The 23,163-nt window shown below is 35.5% G+C and overlaps 1 protein-coding gene and 1 long non-coding RNA gene across 2 annotated transcripts in view; one reads left to right on the top strand and one right to left on the bottom strand.

Annotated features, from left to right (window-relative positions):
• Nucleotides 1-23,163, top strand: part of LOC136040782 (succinate-semialdehyde dehydrogenase, mitochondrial-like) — a 51,885-nt gene that overhangs the window by 6,275 nt on the left and 22,447 nt on the right. The window contains 3 exon segments of the mRNA XM_065725107.1: nt 4,658-4,843; nt 6,139-6,393; nt 17,802-18,100. Coding sequence (XP_065581179.1) covers nt 4,678-4,843; nt 6,139-6,393; nt 17,802-18,100 — 720 coding nt within the window. The 5' untranslated portion in view covers nt 4,658-4,677.
• Nucleotides 6,150-14,338, bottom strand: LOC136040783 (uncharacterized). The gene is made up of 2 exons (XR_010620883.1): nt 14,247-14,338; nt 6,150-6,597 (listed from the first exon to the last, which is right to left on the bottom strand). It is a non-coding gene; the product is annotated as an uncharacterized LOC136040783 (long non-coding RNA).

The following is a 23,163-nucleotide window of genomic DNA, read 5'->3' as shown; positions in this document are numbered from 1 at the left end:
TTGACAGGAGCCTGAGTCATTCCTATTAAGTCTTCTGAACTATACTATTTAGGTATACCTTTGATGATTCCTCTCGCTGTCATTGCCTTTCATAATATCTTAACGTCAGTATTGGCTATTTTAGTGGTTTTTAATAGTTTGGGGGCTGACTCCTCATTTCCTACATTTTGACCTTTTCTTGCCATTTGTCTACTTCATAATCAAATTTATTACCTTGTAGCATTTCTCTTACACTAGTTTCTAGTACTTTATCACTGGGAATTCTTTGTCCTGCCATAGCAATGTCCATTTGCAGCTGTATTTTCATTTCTATGGGTTCTTCTTGTGTTATATTAACAGGGCATGCCTTCTTTTGAGGATTCTTGGGTTCAAAACTCTTCTTGTTTGCTTGGTTGGGGCTAAGTCTGGGTGATGTGACTCTCCTTTTCCTCCCAAGATTTGAGCTCAGTCCAAGCCTGGGAAGCTTCTATGTGACCCTCCATGATCTTGGGGTCTGCTGCTTGTGAAAGGATCCTCTTCACTTGTCAAAATTAGTGGAGCATAAGTATTATGGATTGGCATTGGGCTGGGTAACTCATTGTAGAATGTAGGGTTTCTATTGTCAATGTCATTCCTTGCAAATTCATTCCTTGCAGCCTCAGGATAAGGCTGAGGGGCATGAATATACACTTTTTGTCCATTTTCCAGGTAGGTCACCATCAGCCCCAAGGGGCCTGAGGGTATGTTCATCTCCAGTGTTGCCACTTCAACTGTATATAATTTACAATACTATGTAAAATTGTACTTACTGTGCACACTGAATTAATAGAAAAAGCCAATCTATCCAACTGTGATTGGCTTAATCCTTTATGTGAACTAATCAAGTTCAAACAAACTTCATTCCACTACAAATATTTTTATTAAGCTCAATCTCATGATTAACTGGATAAACAAAACCACAATTTCACAAATATTTTTTATTTATCCAACCATTTTCCTCTATATTATTATTCTTGTTATTCTTAATAGTAACATGTTATTTTGAAAACAAATTTGAAGGAAATTAAAAAGAGCCCAAAGCCAATTGAAGTAGACCTCACAGCAAAATAAAGAGTACACCAATGGAATCACTGCTACTGAAAACCCTGTATAGAAAACTTGCAGCTGCTACCTTGAACAACAAGGAATATTGTATTTCTGCATGGTTAGCACTGATGCATCTGGTTCTTCTTTTTTTGTTCTTTGCTGCAAACAGGGCACTGGGACATCATAGTGAGTTCTTTAAGGCCTTCTTTAAAAGTGAATTCTTGTATCTAATTAGTTTTTAACTGATTTAGAATTTTACATAGTTTTAAAACTATAGACAAGGTGATAATTTACCTTTTGGATACCCATCAAGAGCTCAAAATTGAATTTGCCCCAGAAGTAATTGCCAAGTTTAAATCAGAGATGTGTTTACTACTTACTCTTATGCTGTATCAAGGGTATCGCCTTAATATGTAGTCAATTATACCTACAAAAGGAAATGCAGAGAGTACAGGTTCCTGATGGACACCAGATATGATCTGTAAAAACCTGGCTGTGCCATTCTTGGTCTTAAAGTAACACTTGGTACCTTCTTCTAATCATGATATAATCATGCTCAAGCAGACGCCTTTACAAAGTCAATGCATAGTAAATAGAGCCTGTTGTTCTACTCTTGATTCCTCGGCGAGCATTCTCAGTACAAATATCTAATCAGTACAAACTGTTGGTTCTAAAACCATGCTTTTTTTTGAAGAAATGTATCTGGTACATCTCATAACCGGTGCAATATAATGAAAGCAAATAGTTTGTACAGTACTGACACAAGGTTTATACATCGCTGATTACCACATAACATTATGTTTCCCTTTTTGGAGATCTTCACCTATAATCCCTTGGTTCATTCACAGGGAACCTACCCTATATTCCATGTATTGTTGAAAGATATGTTCTTATTCAATACTTAACCATTTCCGATGTGATTCTATCTACTAGGAACTCGTCATTTTTTTGCTGCATACATGATCTTGGCAGAGCCTGGTGGGTCTTGATTAATGTCAAGCTGTATAAAAGGAGCGTCGGGTACATGTTTTTGGTCACTGGGTCTCATCTATTTAATGGTTTTTTGAAATGGACTGCCCACGTTCTTCAACTTTATCTTGATCTGGTCAAATCATTCCATTCTCGTCTCTGACGAGGGTGATTCTGCTGCTGTGTTTCCCAAACATCTCATTAATTAGCCAGTGAAAAGATTTAAAAACGCCCTTTCTAGCAGCTTCCTCTGCTAAAACTGCTTTATTTTTGAGGAAAAGTTTTTTATCCATGGTAGAACTTTTTAGCTTCTTTGTCCTTCTCCTTATAGAGGAGTTATGGGGCAGATTGTGCATGCTGTTTGGCAGCAGACAGTAAGGTCAGCTTGAGTACCTTCTTCTCATCAATCAGCTTTCATGTGGCTTAGGAGGTCCGCCTTTCTTTTAATTTCTTCTTGAAACCCAGTTTTTCTTTGAGCACTGTAGCGTATGCACTTTTAATGGTGTCCTCCTTTACTTCAATGCTTTTCGGTTCGCTGGGCTCTACTGCTAGGACATCAAACCTATTTTCCAGTTATTCAGAACTAGCTGCAAATCTTATGGGCAAGCAGTTTATCCAATTCATTTGCTTTCTTGAAGTTGAACTGTGTTTTTTGAGGAGCATTTTAATTTGTACATGGGTAACCCTAAGCGCATGGTAGGACTGAAGGTAGCTGCTTTATATGCATGCACATTTAAAAGGCTCGTGCGCAACTTGCAGGCGACCTGACAATGGTCTATCTCTTTGCAAGCTGAGCTGTCTGGTGACGTCCATATGTATTTAAACACTGTTGTGTGGTCAAATAAAGTTCCAGTGATGACAGATCATTGCTTAGCATGTTGTCTACTAGTAACGTGCCATTTTCATTTATGGCGTCACGCTTACGTGGCTCTTAAACTTCAGAACAATACTGGCGTTCAATTCCCACTTTTGCATTTAAGGTGCCAAGAACACAGAGTATGTCATGCTTGGGTACGTCATTGAGTGACAGCCTGTAATGCCCTGTAGAAACTGTCCTTGACATCCTCATTTGTCTCGATTCTAGGCAAATAGCACCTGGCTTGGGACAGGCTGTCACGTCAGTGAAAGCAATGACTGACGGGGTTTACATTCTTTCCAACATGTCATCTGTAAATTACTGTTGAATAAAAATCTGAGTTCAAAAACCCGTCCAAATATCGATTTCAAATTGAACGAGATTTTCACAACAACTATATTGAGTACAATTGAAGACAATGTTTAAATTTCTTTATGCGACATAAGAATTCAAATCAAAATCGGATATTCTAGTTATTAACCCAAAAACATGAAAAAATGGAGAAATATTCATTATGTTAGCCAATAATAAAACTTTGGCCTTCAAAAACGTACAGATTTAATTGTAAAAAAAAAAACTTTCCGAAAAAAATCTTGAACTACTGATATTTCCATGAATTAACACCATTATATATTAAATATTCATGTTATTTCTCTTAGGTGTTTCCAGTCATCTTGACTATTATAGTGATTTATTGTTTATGTTTCGTCAATGTTTGGAAAAATTAAAGCACACTGTTCAAAATGTATATAGTTTTTAATAAGACACAATTAGCGCAATGTGCTTTAGAATTTTCATGGTTAGGGGAGGGGGACAATAGGCAATCTTCTGTTTGTAGTAATTTTTGTTTGCTTTGATTTTGACTTGAGTATTCAACTTAATTTTTACTTGTTTTAAGATATGTGTATTCATCTATATCTGTATCTGTTGTTTTTGTGTTAGATAGGATTATTTAACTTAATTTCTGTTTCTTTTTGATTTCAGTTATTCTTTGATGTTAATTTCTGGTTGTTTTAAATTTGAACAATAATAGAAATTCATTTCTGCAAGTCGTAAGTTCAATATGCCTCTTTTCATTTCTTTAAAAAACTGTTTTTTTTCGATTTTTCTACTAATAAATTAATATCATAAGAAGATCAAATCAAGAAAATAGACACAGGGAACCAAGTGACCACTCGGGCCAAGGTGTGGGCTTCTTGTATAATAAAAATCTTGTCTAGATTGCAATGGACGTTTTTTGGCCAGATGTGGATGTTATAGCATCCCTCCCCCTCTAAAGTTGAAAGATTGTAAAAAAGCGCAAAAAAAGAAGAAAAAAATACCATAAATGGGGTAAACATGGTTCTTCTGTTTGCCACCCCGTCGTCCATACAATCCCTTTTATTTTACCCTAAAAAATAATCAAAAAATGGGAATGCTCTCCATTTATATATTTAGACAAACATAACAAATAAGAATGTATTTTAGATGCAACGCAATTTTCTCAAGTTATTGATTCCAAAGGAGACAAGAGGCATCCCGTTATTAATGCAAAGACCAGGTAGAATAATGATGAAATACATCCCAATTAATAGGTACAGATTTATCTTAGATGATCCATTTTTTGTTCACGGGATGTGTATTAATGATTAGCATCAGGTTCATGTATGTTTCTTGCAAAAGATCACATACAAGACATGTTGTTCAGCCTCATATGTTTTTGTGATTTTCAAAGTAGCAGAAAGGACCTATTCATCAACCACTGTCTGATATAATTCTATATTTCAGTTGTTGAAAGAGGAGCGATTATGGATGAGCTAAGAAAGCTATTTATGGCTGGTATAGCCGCAGTAAAACCCCAAAGGCTGATCAGCGAGTGTCTCTCCAGGAACAGTAAAACGCTAAGAGTAAATTCTATTCAAGAATCACATAGTTGTGAAATGATTCTTCCAGACAAGGGAGTCCATCTTTTTGGTAAGCTCTAATCAATTTTCTATCAAGTAAATGGGAACTAGTCCACAGACTATGTTTTTGCGTAACCTTATCTTAATATAAGCCTCTAAAGTTCCAAACTGTATTTTTGACTTTTCTTGACCAATTCATGCACAGCTTTTGCTTAATGCTTTTTTTTTAAATCCAAATTGGTTTATTTTATTAACCTTATCCCCATCTTGTCAATTGTTTATTTCGACAAGGGTCTAAGCTTAGGCTATTATCTTGTCCCGTATCAAGTAATGCCTCTCAGCTAGACATTATGTGTCTGGCCAATATCCACTTTCAGTTTTGTAGTCAGTTTTTCAAGATACAGCCTTTGTACATGTTTTATTATCAACTATGTCAGCTTCAAGGCTTTTTTGACATACGCCTGCATCCATCCACAAGCTCAAACCATGAATAGTCGCCACATATGCTCGAGTGGCCTAGCAACTTTTTTGACAATTTTGTGCTTTATGAGAAATTTTTTTTTACAAACGCTAATGAATATCAGTATATTTCGGCTTCGTATCCGGAAGCCTCTATCAATGAGTGAGAAAGAGAAAAAAAGATTAAACAAATTAACATATACTAAAAACAGCATAAAAAAGACGAGAAAATCACTCAAATCCTGCACAAATTAAAACAAAGACGGAAGGAACTCGCGATTCCTTTCGATTATTTTTTGTATGTCCTGTATGTTTGTATGAGGCTCTGGTGTGAGGCTCTTAGAAAATGAAATAATCTGTTTATTTAAAAATCTTGGAACGAGAAGAGGTCAAAGTGAATAAAAGGTAAATTGCAAAATTTACTCTTTAGTCTGTTCCTCAGGGACTATGGAAGGGGGGGGGGGAAGGTCGCGTCATCCTCGAATGCATAGTTATTGGAGGTTTCAGCTATGCTGATTCAAATGGCTATCTCAAGTTTTTATCGGATGTCTTTGGGGAAATAGGAGCCTAGGAAGGGGCTAGTTGCCCCCCAATCGATTAGCCTGGGAGGGGGCTAGTTGCCCCCCAATCGTTTTAGTCTATTATCTATAGGTCTCTGATCAAAAAGATCTCTTTGTTCTTTTCTTAACAAATTCGTGTAATATTGTTTTACTGACTTTCCCTAATAGATTTGCATAAATGAAAATAAAAACTCTATGAAGTTAAACTGCACCTCAGTCGGGGGAAAGGGCTTTCGATTTTAATATGCATGCGCCGGGCAAACTAACTTACTGGCGAGAGCTGATATGCTTTGACCATGTATGATTTGTTCTTGGTTTAGAAGCGACTATTCTTTTATATTTTTAGGATTTGGAAAAGCTGCATCAGAGATGATGCAAGCTACTATTGAAATTATTGGGAACGAGAACATAGCAAGTGGTATTGCTCTCGTGCCTAAGCAAGAGGAAGAGCTATTTAACTACCACAACTGGGAAAATATAACAACATTCTTTGGCGCAAAAGGCAATCTCCCTGATGAAGACTCATTAAAAGGAAGCCAAAAAGCACTTAAAATGATAGAAGGATTGGATTCAGATGATTTGCTTCTTGTATTGATTTCTGGTATGTAAATCAGTCCTCAAGTGACCTTTATGTAGCCCTAGAAGGATAGAACTTGTATCATGAAAATTTCATCTTTTCTCATTTCATTTATTTCTATTACCTAAATGCTTTAATCTTCAAACCGATTTCAGCTTATTCTTCTATTCATACTTCTTCTGAGCCGTCAGATATTCTCAAAGGTTTGCACAGAGAAATCAGCTTCATCTAAAAATAAATATACATTTTCCATTCAAGCCTATGCAGCTAGTCATACATATGTGTTATTAAGGGAAGTGGCTGGGAACCACTTCTTTAACTTCACGATGTTTTTTGACCTTGTTGTGATTATAAAGTTTGAACAGGTACATTTATATCCTAACTTCACAGAATTTGCCTGTTAAATTTTTCTGACATATTATTTAAAAACAAGTGATCGAGTATGGAAAAGATTAGATAAATTATAATAAAAAGAATTCAGGGATAATCGATTTTAATGATCGAAATTAATTTTTAGAAGACTGAGTCGCTTAGACTAGGACTAAATGAAGGAGAAGAGTTAATGTTGGGTAAGGAAAAGATCGAACAAGTGGGTAGCTTCACTTACGTGGGTTGTATTATTAATAAAGATGTCGAGTATAGTGAAAATATAAAAACTAGAATGGTCAAGGTCCAAGGTTTTTTTTTTTTTTTTCATAGTTGAAAAAAGTTTGCAAGTATAGGAAGATCAGTTAGCCAACCATGATTAGAATATTGGAAGCAGTGGTGAAGATAGTGGTCAAGTATGGTTCGGAAGCATGGTCGCTTCAGAAAACGAAGGAGTATTTGTTATATGTTTTTCGGAGGTGTTGTCTAGGGCTAGCTTGGGTGTTCGTTTGACTGACCGTATATAAAACATCATACGAAACATGTGGTTCTATCCAGTTTTCTTGGGCTATAATGAGAGAAAGGTTTAGATGACTAGGACACATTTTGCGGACGAAGAATGACAGATTGCCATAGATCGTCCTTGTCGGCCATCCGTCTAGGTCCAAACGAAATCAGGTCGTCCCCGAATGGGACAGGAAGAGGTCTTAAGGACGGATGTAAAGAATTTTGAACCTCTGGGGAGGGAGTAAAGAGGAATGCTTTGAATAGATTGGGATGGAGGAGGACTGTTCGCAGCTGTGTTGGTCTCAATCGGTTTGATGATACTGTGACTTGTTAGTAGTAGAAGTAGTAGTAGTAATGAGAAATAAAACTCTTGATGAGAAAATAAAAGGGTTATTAAATGCTTTGATTATAGGAAAAAAGTTGACGCCTTTGGAATGAAAATTATTAAGTAAATTTCTGCTCTATATAAATGAGAGTAAAGATTTCTGTTGAACCTTATGAGAACTATTAGAAAACTCTGTTTATGGTGATTCTACAACAAAATGTTAATCCACATAAACTAGATAAGCAAGTTTTCCCTTTTCGTAATTACAGTGTTCGGACTCGCCTATAAATTCCTATATGTTAATGCATTCCTATAAAATGCCTGTATTTTGGCTAAAATCCTATTATTCCTATATTTTCGGCTGAAGAGCACTAAGAACATTGCTGATGATTTGCAATTTTCTGTCTTTTGGTGTAGATTGATAATTAATTACAACTGTTGAGCTGTTTGAACTTACTAATGCTTTGTGTTGGGCTTAGTAAGCTGCTTCTGCCTGGGCTATGCTGTTGTGTTGACTTAGTAGCCTATGTTTTGTTTTTTGTCATGTTGGGCCTGCCCGAAATGAGCGAAGATCAGTATATAGGCTAGTAGTCTCTGCTTAATGAGACTGGAGTTCTTGCGACTTGTGTGTTTCCTGGCTGAACGCTGGCTGGCTGATGTGAATACGGCCCAGTTATTCAAATGGGCCATTCTAAGATAGTTGCTAATCGAGGGAAGTATAATAGACGTGCACTGGGTAGGCTATATGCTACATTCTGTGATCAATCTGTCCTTTATCTATCTGGTCTTCATCCCCTTCTAAAGAAAGATGATGTTAATCAGATTCGGACTTTTTATTTCAGATATTGTAAATTTTTACTTTATCTCCCCCTTGGTATAGCAATGGTAAGATAATTCGTAGGTTTGATGTCCCTGATAGAAGTGCAAAGTTGGCCCTCCTGCATGGAAGGTTGTCGGAATCAGCTTTTTATCGTTTATCGCCTCATCATCCTTTTGTCCGTCTGTTCGGTTAATCTCATTGTAGCATAGTGTTCTTATGGTATAAACCAAGTGACATATAGCAATCGCAAATTCTGTCTGTCTGTCGGTCCTGTTTTTTCTACTTTAGGCACTTCCAGGTAAGCTAGGACGATGAAATTTGGCAGGCGTATCAGGAACTGGACCAGATTAAATTAGAAATAGTCGTTTTCCCGATTTTTAGTATTTTTAACTTACGAACGGTTGATCAGATCTTAATGAAATTTGATGCTTGGAAGGATATCGTGTCTCAGAGCTGTTATTTTAAATTCCGACCGGATCTGGTGATATTGGGGGATTTTTGAGGGGGAAACTTAAAATCTTGGAAAACACTTAGATTGGGCTGAAACTTGATGGGAAAAATAAGCCCAAGTCCTAGATACATGATTGACATAACCAGAACGGATCCGCTCTCTTTGGAGTGGTTGGAAGGGGGGGGGGGTGATTCTGAAAAGTTAAAAAAATGAGGTATTTTTAACTTACGAACGGGTGATCGGATCTCAATGAAATTTGATGTTTAGAAGGATATCGTGTCTCGAAGCTCTCATTTTAAATCCCGACCGGATCTGGGGACATTGGGGGAGTTTGGGGTGACCTAAAATCATGGAAAACGCTTAGATTGGAGGGATTGGGTTGAAACTTGTGGGAAAAACAAGCACAAGTCCTAGATACATGATTAACATAACCAGAACGGATCCGCTCTCTTTGGGGTAGTTGGGGGGGGGGGGTGATTCTGAAAAGTTAAAGAAAATGAGGTATTTTTAACTTACGAACGGGTGATCGGATCTCAATGAAATTTGATGTTTAGAAGGATATCGTGTCTCAACGCTCTCATTTTAAATCCCGACCGGATCTGGGGACATTGGGGGAGTTTGGGGTGACCCAAAATCTTGGAAAACGCTTAGATTGGAGGGATTGGGCTGAAACTTGGTGGGAAAAATAAGCACAAGTCCTAGATACGTGATTAACATAACCAGAACGGATCCGCTCTCTTTGGGGTAGTTGGGGGGGGGTGATTCTGAAAAATTAGAAAATGAGGTATTTTTAACTTACGAACGGGTGATCGGATCTCAATGAAATTTGATGTTTAGAAGGATATCGTGTCTCAAAGCTCTCATTTTAAATCCCGACCGGATCTGGGGACATTGGGGGAGTTTGGGGTGACCTAAAATCATGGAAAACGCTTATATTGGAGGGATTAGGCTGAAACTTAGTGGGAAAAATAAGCACAAGTCCTAGATACGTGATTAACATAACCAGAACGGATCCGCTCTCTTTGGGGTAGTTGGGGGGGGGGGTGATTCTGAAAAATTAGAAAATGAGGTATTTTTAACTTATGAACGGGTGATCGGATCTCAATGAATTTGATATTTAGAAGGATATTGTGTCTAAAAGCTCTTAATTTAAATCCCGACCGGATCTGGTGACATTGGGGGGAATTTGGGGGGACCTAAAATCATGGAAAACGCTTAGATTGGAGGGATCGGGATAAACTTGGTAATTTATGTGACCATGCATCCCACGCCATCTACCATAGATCTGATCCCGAGGATTTCCTAATTCTGTATTTGGCCTATATTTGGGCCCGGGAAATCCTATAAAAATAGGACAGAGCCTATAATCTGAAACGAACCGACATGTCCGAACCCTGTAATTATCGATCTTCAATTTTGTCATCCAAGTCTTAGATTCTCGTATCCTTCTTAGTAATAGTTTTTTTTTCATGTAAAATTTGTTTTCATGTAAATTTTTATCAAATAAATGATTAAGAATATTCAGACTTACTGAATATAATTGTCAATTTGCCGAAATAATTTATTTACCTGTATGGATATACTGCTGACTGTGGGTTTGTTATCTGGATTTTTTTCATTATTATTATTTTATTTGTATTTTTCGATCCCTTTGGACAATTATTTTTTTTTTTTTACTTTTTGGCGTTCTTATCAAGGGAGAAAAGGGGAGAAGGTAGAATCTATTGCTTGTCCTATGTGTGGATCTCAGGATGAAAGTTTAATACATTTTTTGTGTGAATGTGTCGAATTGAATGATTGGAGGCGAGAGATGTATGGTAAAGAAAAATTGGATGAGATATGGATCGTAGATAGAATGAAAGAGACAAATTTCCTGAGTATCAAAAGGATAGCACGATTTGTAAGGATTGCAGCGGCACATCGGGAGCGTTTTCTTTAAATAGTATTAATTTAATTTAGTTAATTTGTTGTTTGTTTGTTGTTATGTAGTTTTCCTATGGCCCACGGGCTTTTTCTGGAATAAATTATTATTATTATATTATTATTATTGAACCAGTGTTGTCAATCTGTTTGGCTCTGTGAATGTAAAAACTACCGAATCTGTTCATAATGCTGGCATGACAACATCTATAAAGGTGTTATTGTGACTTGTGTAGAAGTACAGCTACAAATATACTGAAAAAATAATCTAATTTCCTCACGCAAGATGAAAGGTCGGCTCAGTATTTTGCCTTGTCCGTAGCGCGTTGGTGTGATCTCAAAAGAACAGAAATTAAAAAAATTCCCTCGTCAAGGGGATATCTTCTCGAAACACTCCCCCTCCGAGGAAAACAAACTAGCTCAGATAGTTTTGTAACCATACAAAAGTCAAATTTAACAATGTTAACTATCCTGGTGTTTTTATATAGCACAACTATAATGAATTGATCAAGTACGGACATTGATAAAACACGCAGCCAAAAAGAGGAGAAACAAATTAAATGTAATAAAATAGTGTTGTTGTTTCATATAATCCCTAAAAATTGTGAATACATCATCAAAAAAGTTTCGTATGGACTGTTTTCAACTTTCCATTTAGATTTGTTGATAATTGTAATAACAGTGTGATTTTACTTGTCCTATCTTTCACCGACTACTCACAATATTAGCCCCTTATCAGTTACATTATCACTTTTATATATATTACAGACTTTCAACATTAAATCAGTTGATTTTATTTTTCTATTCCTTTTTTAAATTCCGTATTATTGACACACTTTGTAATATCAATTAATGTTGACATAACCTACGTTAATTGTCTTAAATCAACTTTAAAATGATAAATTATGAAGATTGCAGGCAGGATGATTTTTATGGCACTTGGTATTAACCAAGTGACATAGCAATCGCAAATTCTGTCGGTCCCGGTTTTGCTACTTTAGGCACTTCCAGGTAAGCTAGGACGATGAAATTTGGCAGGCGTATCAGGGACCGAACCAGATTAAATTAGAAATAGTCTTTTCCCGATTTGACCATCTGGGGGAGGGTGGGGTGGGGCGTTAATTTGAAAAAAATAGAAACATTGAAGTATTTTTAACTTACGAACGGTTGATCAGATTTTAATGAAATTTGATGTTTGAAGAATATCGTGTCTCAGAGCTGTTATTTTAAATCCCGACCGGATCTGATGACATTGGGGGGATTTGGGAGGGGGAAACCTAAAATCTTGGAAAACACTTAGAGTGGAGGGATCGGGATGAAACTTGGTGGCAAAAATAAACACAAGTCCTAGATACATGATTGACATAACGGGAACGGATCCGCTCTCTTTGGGGCAGTTGGGGGGGGGGGGGGGTTAATTCTGAAAAATTAGAAAAAAGAGGTATTTTTAACTTACGAACGGGTGATCGGATCTCAATGAAATTTGATATTTAGAAGGATATCGTGTCTCAGGACTCTTATTTTAAAATCCGACCGGATCTGGTGACATTGGGGGAGTTTGGGGATGGGGCAACCTAAAATCATGGAAAACGCTTAGATAGGAGGGATCGGGATGAAACTTGGTGGGAAAAATAAGCAGAAGTCGTAAATACGTGATTTACATAATTGGAACGGATCTAGTCTATTGGGGGGGGGGAGCGTTAATTCTGAAAATTAGAAAAAATGACCGGAGTAATCGAATCTTCATGAAATTTCATATTTAGAAGGACCTCGTAACTCAGATCACTTATTTTAAGTCTCAACCGAATCCAGCGTCATCGGGGGGGGGGGGGACCAGAAATCTTAGAAAACACTTAAAGCGGAGAGATCAGGATGAAACTGAATGGGAAGAATAAAAAACTGTCTAAGATACATGACTGACATTACCAGACCGGATCTGCTCTCTTTGGTGGAGTTGGGGGGGGGGGGTAATTTTGAAAATTGAGGTATTTGTAACTTAAGAAAGGGTGACCAGATCTTAATGAAATTTGATATTTAGAAGGATCTTGTGCTTTAAAGCTCTAATCAGATACTGTGACATTGGGGGAGTTGGAGGGGGAAACCGGAGTTCTTGGAAAACGTGAAAATCGGGGTATTTTATCTTACGAATAGGTGATCGGATCTTAATGAAATTTGACATTTAGAAGAAATTCATATCTCAGAGCTCTTATTTCAAATCCCGACCAGATTTTTTGACATTGGGGGGAGTTTCAGGGGGAAATCTTGGAAAACACTTGGAGTGGAGGAATCGGGATGAAGCTTGGTGGATAGAATAAACAAATGTCGTTGATACAGGATTGACGTAACCGTACTGGATTCGCTCTCTTTGGGGGAGTTGGGGGGAGGGGTTCAGTGATTTGGCGAGTTTGGTGCTTCTGGACGTACTAGGACGATGACATTTGGTAGGTGTGTCAGATAGCTGCACAAATTGACTTGATAAAGTCGTTTTCACAGATTCGACCATCTGGGGGGCTAAAGGGAGAGGAAAAAATTAGAAAAAAATAGGTATTTATAACTTACGAGTGGGTGATCGGATCTTAATTAATTTTGATAATTAGAAGGACATCGTGATTCAGAGCTCTTATTTTAAATCCTGACCGGCATTAAGCCTCTCATTCTCCTTTAAATCAATCTATTGATTCTTAGAATTTTGTTAGAGCTTATTCCATATGAGCTCTTTGCTCTTAGCTCTTCTTGCCTCGTCACAAGTGCCATATTAGCTCTTAGCTCTTGTCAAGTATCTCTACTCCTTCTGTAAACTATACTAAGGCGTAGAAAATTGCAGAAAGACAAGTCTATGTCTGGTATAATCTACGGAAGTAATAAATCTTTATGTAATTTTGGTTTGAGTTTGATTCTCTTTTAAGATTAAATGCGTAATAATTAAATATATTATTGATGAAATCTTACCTGGAATCCTTGTCGTTTGAAATTTACTGTATTTTGTTTCATTTTGCATGTAATTTAATTACTCGTTTTATTTGAGAGTTTTTTCCTAAAAGTGTTTAAAAATATACTTATTCCTACCAAAAAATTTCCTGAAATGTATTCCCTGTCACCCAACCACCGCTGATATTTTGGTGTTTGCCCCCCCCCCTGGGAAAATTTTCTGCCGGCTCCCTTGGTCTTAAATTAAAATTCAAGTCCTCTTTATGAAGAGCTCATTTTTGGGTCTCTCTCATAAGTGAATTCCCATTACTGAGTGAGAAGGCTACGAAAATTTGATTCCATTTTCAACTACATATTTTTTCGATAAAATATTTTCATCTGTGACAGTAATTAAAATTCGGCACCTCTCTCGGCTTGAAATAGATGCAACTCTTTGTCTTGCAGTAACATTATTAAAACCGAATCTCAACATCATGATGTTAAGTAAAAAATAGCAATCTTCACACTAAAATCATCAGCTCTTTTTTTAAATAATTACTATGCATACATATTTTTTTTACCTTTATGTGTATTTCCTATTAGCTATGTTAAAACTTTTCTTATTATCACGTATGGATGTTTTTACAGCATCTTTTTTCCAAATTGATTCTAGTGGGTCCACCAAATAAATATGACACGTTTAGTGGTCGATGAATTTCCAGAGCTTGGCGACCGCTGTTCTAGATTACGGAATTCATAATTAACAAACCTGTTGATTGAATATCCAGAAAATGTGAAAATTTTGGCAGAAAGAACTGTCAATTACTTGTGTTGATGATCTCTAATTTCATCAGTGCGAAAAGCATTAAAGAGGCCTTGGGGGGGGGGGGTATTTAATACCTAGACCTTCGTAAGGGTTTAATCAACAACTTTTGAAAGTTTCTTGGCGATCGTAAGAACGGTATGGTAGACATATTATCGATTCCCTTAATGCCGGTGTTTCAGTGAGTTATGTTGATCAAACTAACCATAAGACAGTTGCTTTCTTCATTTATTTATTTATTGTTCTTTTTATTTGGGCCTATTTTTTCTATAGTCTTTCAAATTCTACAAGTAGGTGAGGAGAATGGATTGACGCGGTTCAGAACACTTTTAGACGTAGATATATTCCTGAAAGTTTTATTCACCTAACTCAAGAAATTCACATGTCCAAAATCCGAACACGAAGCGTACATTTTACGAATAAGGTTTATTTCTAGTAATGTCGGTAATTAAGGAAATTGTTGTTTTTCATGCTTGTTAATTTTGAGTCTGTGAATAATATTGCGATATTGACGTCCAAATAAAACGAAATTACATCAGTTTTGCAAATGGTGGTGTTTCATTTTTAACGTTCAAAGAATGAAGTCCAGTGGAGGTAGTGTATGTAAATTTTTTTTATTTAATTTGTATAAGACAAATTTATACACACAGTTCGTATGTAAAAAAAAATGAATTGTCTTATACATATTATAATATTTTTCTCCCTCAAATACCCTCCACATCAAAACATTCGTCATCAATGACTACTGGAGCTGGATTATCCAGGTTTACAGCATTCCTTTTGTTGAAAATAATAGGTCCTCTCTACTTAAAGTGTATTTCATCATCGCTATTTCATTTAGTATAATCAATTTGACTTCTTTTATTTAAATTATAAGATTCTTTGTCTCAAATTGCTTAATAGAACCAAAATTACTCAAAAGAATCCATGAGGATGTCATTTATTGTAACAGCCAGGCAAAGATTTGTTAGTCTATTATTGCTGTAACCACCGTCCTCACAGCGATGTCGCAGAACTAGATTCTCCTGATGCTCGCAAAGTTGAAGCGTAATCACTGTTTCTCTTCCCAAAACATCTTACATTCCCTATAAAAGACGACTCTTATCGGCATACAAAGACTTGTATTAACTTTTTTTTTATGATTAAACTAGGATATATCTTCTGTCAAGGTCGAATTTATCATCGAAACATTTCTAATCGAGAAATTATAGTCTTTAATTTGGATTCCATATTCTTTATGTAGTTAACATGGATTGCACTATCGGCACTTACTATCAAATCTATTCAGAATAGCGCAATCTTCACTTTCACAACTTACAGGGACATGAGGACGTGTGTGGATTATTTTTACGTTTCTTCGAAATTTCTTACTAGTTGACAAATAGTAAACATGTTGTTATACCGAAATTAGCCAGAATTGAGACCTCAATTGCGCAAAACCTCAATGAACCAAACACTTATACCTGAAATAATTCATGAAAAGAAGGTAACTATCGCCTCCCTTTTATAATTAACCAATCCATCCAGTGAGAACCATATACCTGATGACATAAGGGGTTGATAACTTCATAAAGTAATGCACTAATGCTAGAAAACTGTCTGAGGATGAAATCCTGGCTTATATTTCATTCAGGGATAATTGCTCACATTTTCGGGATTTAGATGCTTACAATTGGTACCTTGAAAATTAAACTAAATAAAAAATGTCATTGATGATACATCCAACGTATCTAAACACATACATCTTAGTACAAAACCAGCTGCAGTTACACATCACATTCAATAGAAGAAAGAAAAGAAAAGAAAGGAATGTAAAAGGAAGAAAAGTAAAATTTTTGTTTCTCCTAGAACCAGTCAAGGATGCTAAAGTAGAAAGCCAGACAAGGGGTAATTTCAATCCGTCTCTAGATTTGAAAACACCTTTTTTTTATTTTCTTTTAAAAAGATTGACAAAATCTTCCCCCTAGATTTTGAAAAATATCGTGTTCTGTGTATCTTTGAGTAAAGATACGGAAAAAAAAAATCCCTCTCCTACACTTTCAGGATGCCATTGGAACCAGAACTTTAGAACCTGGCTATTATTTGATCTCTCGGTGTATATACTGGTGTTTAAGGGTAAATATTGAGGTCATATCTTGTTTCACATTCTTAAAAGTACTAGACAGGGCGCACTGTTTAATAACAGTTTCACCAGCACTGTTTAATAGCTCAGTCAATCCCGCTCTGACTACTATCGAACCGACCTGAATATCTAGAGAAATTAGTCGGTCACTATTCACTTTTGTAGACAATGCATTGAATTTAAGTGGCATATTTTCTTGTGAAAGTTTATGTTGTGAAGTAATAAAATTCGTATGTGAAGTTATAAAATTCGTATGTGAAGTTAGGTCTTTGTTTTGATGTCGAGGAAATGGTTGTAGTTGGTTTTTATTAACAGAAAGAACCTGATTTTGGGATCTGACGAGTATCAAACTTTGTCTGACATCTGCGTTTACATTTTGTTAAAATCTTAATTATTTAGAGATGTTGATTGAAAGAAATTTGCCAGAAACAATTAAGTTCAATATAATAAGAAAGAATGCCTAGCATATAATGTATATCCTTTCATTGCTACAACAGCATAGCAATGGATTCACCGAACAAGACTATTTTAACTCTCTAGTTTTCCACATTTAGTTGTTCTTTCCCCATTTGATGTTCTCTAGCTATGTGTGTCTGTGTGTGTGTGTGTCTGTGTGTGTGTGTGTCTGTGTGTGTGTGTGTCTGTGTGTGTGTGTGTCTGTGTGTGTGTGTGTGTGTGTGACCCATTTGTTGTTAATAAAAAAAGATAAATTGAATTGAATTTTATTGCCTTTTCTGTCTATTTATTGTGAAATTTTTTTCTACTGGCTCTTTGAATTCAGCTAAACTATTCAAGGTAGAAACCAGAAAGTTTGTACGAATAACCTAAAAGTATCAGGATAGAAATAGAGTATTCAAATGGGGATAATTCTTTATGGAAAAAAAAAATATCTAGAAAACTTGACGTTGAATGGCTTTTGGTTTATCCATCTCATTGGATTTACTCTGGTTTACTAACTGGAGGGGAAAGGACACAGGTGAGATTAGTAGGGTTGAGTAGGTGAAAAGTAAGTTCACTGGTCGGTAAAATTCTGTAATACTAAAAAGAATTGAGGGGATTTGTTCTCGTTTGAGCCGTTCTGCACTTAAATAGCATGTCTCTTTCTGAAGAATTTCCTTTCATTCTTTTTTTGTTTTGGACGCCTATTCGTGTGATCAAGCCAAGAAACTTTATTTTGTCATATTTTTGTAGGTGGTGGTTCAGCTCTTTTTGAAATTCCTGTAGATGGCATCTCCTTAAATGAAGAAGTAGAAATTGTAAATCAGCTATCAAAATCTGGTGCGACCATCGCTGAAATAAACACTGTTCGGAAAAGGCTATCAAAAGTGAAGGGTGGTGGGTTAGCCAGAATGTGTAAAGGGAAAATAATAGCACTTATAATTAGTGATGTCATAGGTGACCATTTAGATGTTATTGCAAGTGGGACAACTGTTTGCAACAAAGATAGCTCCAATGCGGCTTTTGATGTTCTGAGCAAACATAACATTGATGTAAGTGAAGAAATTATGAATATTTTACAGCAGCCAGTGTGTCGTGATGAAGCTTTTGAGCATGTGTTCAATTTTTTAGTTGGAAGTAATTGGCACTTACTAACCTCCATAAGGTCAGAAGCAGTCAAAGGTAATAATCTGGTTTTTATATTGTCGAGGGGTATAAAAGGGGAGGCGCGAAGTGTGGGCAAGGCAATGATGAGAATGATGATTGACCTTGTTAAGGTTGAAACAACTTGCAAATTTGAGTTCGCTGAAGATCTGGGAATAGTACTTGAAGATGATTTGGATCTGTCAGCTTCCTTTACGTGTACGTTGAACCGTCTATGTCGGATATCGATGGTTAGTCAAAAGCGTTTTATTATCCTTGTCGGTGGTGAAACAACGGTGTCAGTCTCGGGTAGTGGAAAAGGTGGACGGTGTCAAGAATTGGCACTTTCGTTCCTTGTTGAAGTTGCCAGAAATATGAAAGCTGACCCAGAACTATTCAAGAAGTTTAAGGCCACTTTCCTTGCTGCTGGTACGGATGGAATTGACGGACCAACCGACGCTGCTGGTGCTATTGTATCTTGTGATTTAGCAAGACATGTGCCCTTCGAAGAAGCAGAGAAAAGCTTGGACAATAATGATTCATACAAATTCTTTACTGGATTGGATAGTGGAAAATATCATATAAAAACAGGACCAACTGGGACTAATGTAATGGATTTACTGATTCTTCTTATTGATCCTATACATTCTGACTATTCATGCCATTAGGACAATTGGTAAGAAGTAGTTGCGATTATTTGTAATTGTAAAATAAATAGCAGTGAAAGTAAAAAGAATCATGAGTTTTGTTTCCTGATTAGTATGTTTTTTCTATGTTTTATTTAAAAAAAAAAGGGAAATAGAAAAAGAAACAAAAGGAGACAAAAACAAAACCCGAATAACTAACCCATTTCAATATAACTAATGTGACTATGATGGGTATCTTTTGAGGCGCTGTATTCCAATTTTGTTGTATTCCTGGCTATTATTTGGGTGTTATTTATTTTTTTTTGTTCTTTTACAAATTATGGAATTTTTTGTGTGTTTGTGTTTGTTTTTTCAGCTTTTTAGAAATTCGAATTTCAAAGGAAGAGAAAATATTTGCAAATCATCAATTTATAGAACTTCAATTTTTTAGTACGTTTTCGTATTATCATTCAGCAGTATTTCTTGTGTATAGTCATTATTTTTTCGTTGAGTCGTGTTTTGCTGAGGAGTGTAATGCTTCAAGTGCTGTTTTGTTTTGTTTATCTTTAATAATATAGTCTATATTATTATATTATTTGAATTTTACCAACTGTTTTTGGTATTTTAATTTCAATATTTTGCGCAACAAAAACATGTGAAGCATTAAACAAAGTATAGAAGAAAGGGTTTGACCATTTATTTTTCATTTTGAGGTTAAACACAGGCACATCTTTTTTCTTTTTCTTTTTTTTTGCAAATGTTTTCTTCTTCATGTAGCATTGAGTTGATTAGAAGCGAAATTCTCATTTTCATTGTGGCGATAAAACGTTTGGGTTAAATCCCTAGGAATTTTGGTTAAAATCCCTAGCACACAGTCATAGAATGCAATATGAATTGAGCTTCTATATCGCCCTCTATTTAGGCTTATAAATCACAAGCTAATGGTTAAGTTAATGCGTCGAAAAGTTACTCATTGATATTTTTGGCGCAGAAAAGTGGTAAATTGTATTGTCAGTTTTGATCCTAAAATGCTTAGTTTTTTCTTCATTATGTTAGTTTCATGGTGGGGGTAGAATTAGGAGCTAAAACGTCATGATCCATTGTTTAGAGAATTCATAATAATACATTTTATGCCATTGTCGCTATTTGCTGTTTTTGTTGAAAGTTTCATTAATTTAATTAACTTGGCCACACACTGAGCAAACCAGTCACCTCGAAAACCAAGAATCATAAGTGCCACGAAGCAGCTATGTTAAATCTGTATTTTGTTTTAGTTTACAACCGCCTGCGGCGAGACTGCTGTAAAGTTTTTAAAATACTCTCAAAAGCCCTAGTTTTTTAGTGGGGAGGTGTGTTTGGGCCTACATTTTCTTGAGCATTTCAATACTTTAAATAACACTTCAGTAGTCTATTATCTAGAATTAGCTTAGTTCTTTGTTTTATTATCTATATGTCATTGTGTATGGTTATAAAGAAAAAGTGTCAGCGTAACTATGGAGTGTTAAGAGAAAATGTGGAAATAGGTGGATTTTGCATAATATGAGTAACTTATTAAAATTAGATAACTTTTGAATTATTGCACATTAATTTCTTAATTTGGTTGTCTAGTATTACATCATTTCTTACCCCTTGTATTAACGGAGTTTTTTATTTATTTTCAGTTTCATTTTTATGCCTTCGTCTCCTTCATCACAAAAAATGCCATTAATATTCACTAAGACAAATTAGTTTTTTTTTCAAGTTCCATCCATATCATAAAAAGTATGACAGTATTTGACAACACTGTGAGTGCATGCAATTGCTACTAAACTAGAATCTATTAAACTAGAATTAGATAATGCTGTATCATGTTAGTGAAACTTTGAATCATTAATTTTGTATGTGGGTATTCCAGTTAGAGTTTTTGGATCAATCACAAAAATTTATTCTTCTGGGCTTCTGTAATTGAGGTTGGTTGAAATTCAGTTCTTACATGGGAATATGGGGGGGGGGGTAGCGAATCTATTAAAAACATGGGAATTAGAGGTAAAATATAAGATTTTATCTTAAGTATCTTAAAGATACTGAAATTTCAGAGGAATGTATGCTGTATCCCTCTCCTTGATGGCGTTTCGTTATAAAGTCGTCAGTTTTTCTCCTTTTTTGTCGTTCAGTGACACTATCCTAAGCAGGTATATTATTTTATTATTGCCGTTAAATTTTGTTTCCTCTCATTCGGATGGGCAGTGTATTGTTATTATTTTCTTCTATTGCTGATAACGGAAAGCATCGTTATCACGATTTGATTTCCTGTACTATCTTACTCATGGGGGGGGGGAGGATGGAAAAAAGTTCAGGGACGGAAAAAAGTCCTTGTTCAGCCTTTTTGTTCTCAAAAATATAGATGTAACATTTAGAAGGGGACGAAAGCCAGTTAAAACTGTCCCAGGCTATCCGAGTCCTATCCCTTCAAGAACAAGGATATGGTGGGCAGCTTAAAACGGGAGGACGTGTTTTTCCAGCACATAACTCAAAAGGAAAGACTTATTAAAGTTATGTGACTCAGTGTAATCCGTTGTCAACGTTGGCTTTTCCTATTCTTAGCTTGATGAAGTGCTAATGGCTACGATGAGTCAATTTACCATTTCGTTTTTTATTCTGGTAGAAAATTGACCATTTTTAAGTATGGTATTCATTGTCCTATTTGTGATGCATTTCTTTATATTTGTACCTAAATCTGGCTGTGAATCGAGATTAAATATTTGCTCTTTATCTTTTTGCCTTTGTATTTAGGCCAATGTGATTTTGAGTTTATTTTTAAGAAGGCCAAATAAGATAGTTCTGTTCATTCTTGGTTAATTTAAATAAAATATTCAATTACAATTGCTATTTATTGAAATTTGTACAAGTTCGTCATAAGTCTGTTTGTTTGTTTTTTTTTTTTTTTTTTTTTTTTTTTTTTTTTTTTTTTTTTTTTTTTTTTTTTATGGTAAACGCGCTGCTTTCAATTCACTTCTAAGTTTGTAATCTGAAACGCTTAAATACTTTTAATTTTAATTATTGGAAAATATTTTTGATTCGTTGAAAAAATTCCATTAGAATGGCCTCTTCGCATATGTTGAGTCAATAATCTGGGGATCCTCTACCCCCTGATATTTCTAGTTTTTTACGATGTGCCAAAATTTTATTCGCTAAAAAAACGAGGTACCCCCCCCCCAAAAAAAAAAATGGATATGTATTATTGTTCACGTGTCTGTTGTGGGTAACAAGAAAGTTTAAGCTTTTTCAAATCTTCCCAAAAATGCTTCAAACTAAAACGCGTTAAGATAGGCCTGCTTTGCACAAAGTTGATCATTTTTTTTCAAAGACAGTTAACGGTTAAACAATAGTAAAAATATTGCAGAAACTTTTTCGTAAGCATCAAAACTTAATAAGTTTTATTCTTTGAATTACTGTATGAGTGTTTGCATTTACGTCTTTAAGGATTGTTTCCATCTTAAGATGTAATATGTTTTATTTCTTCTGTGTTCTCTAGGTAAAATTTTCCTGTTAAAAGACTAAAATTATATGTTTATACTTTTTTGAAGACTATAACCCTCTACCTAAATCTTTCACCTATCCTGGGCCAGTCAAGCTGTGCAGCATCTGCAGGCCTACTCTATGGTAATTCGATATGTTTTTCCCTTCCTTCATCAGACTAAAGTAATCTAGCTGCAAACGGTAACAAAACCCGGTAAGGGGATGTTTTCAAGTACAACAAAATATTGGAGTACTTAATTTCCAAAGATATCTTTGATCGATCCTTAGAGAGTCGACAGACAATCCACATCGCGGAATTTTATTAGTATTTGATTTCGTTTTTCAGTGCCAATTGAGAACAGCAAAATGAACATATCTTTGGTGTTAGTTTCGAATTCAGTTTCTTAATAATTATATGATTTGCTGTCAGATTTTATTCAATTGATAAATTGATTAGTTATTGCTCCCTGTCATTCTTGAACACAAATAAACCATTATTTGTGTTTATCAACTTTTATTTTAATATAATTAGTTCGCTTTCCATTTTGAAGTCGATGTTATAGCAGCATTTTACATGTTGAACGCTCGCACTACCTACGGAAAATAAAAAAAAGGAGCGAAATTTCTTGTCGACAGAGATGCTAATTCAAATACGGCTTTACTAATTGAACTACTTGCTTATCGACAGAGGATCGAACCAAACGGCAAAAGTTCCTTGTGTTGACAGACATTCTAAATCAAACGAGGCTCAAACTTTTTGAAGGAATTCGGTCTGTGATTTTATTGTAACTCCACCTAGATATTTATGATGGAAAGGGAAGAGGGGCATTAGATCCGTCTGTTTGAAT

This window comes from Artemia franciscana, chromosome 21 (assembly GCF_032884065.1).
Source record: "Artemia franciscana chromosome 21, ASM3288406v1, whole genome shotgun sequence".
NCBI lineage: Eukaryota > Metazoa > Arthropoda > Branchiopoda > Anostraca > Artemiidae > Artemia > Artemia franciscana.
The sequence above is the reverse complement of the archived record's forward strand: the minus strand, read 5'-3'. Positions and strand labels throughout refer to the sequence as shown.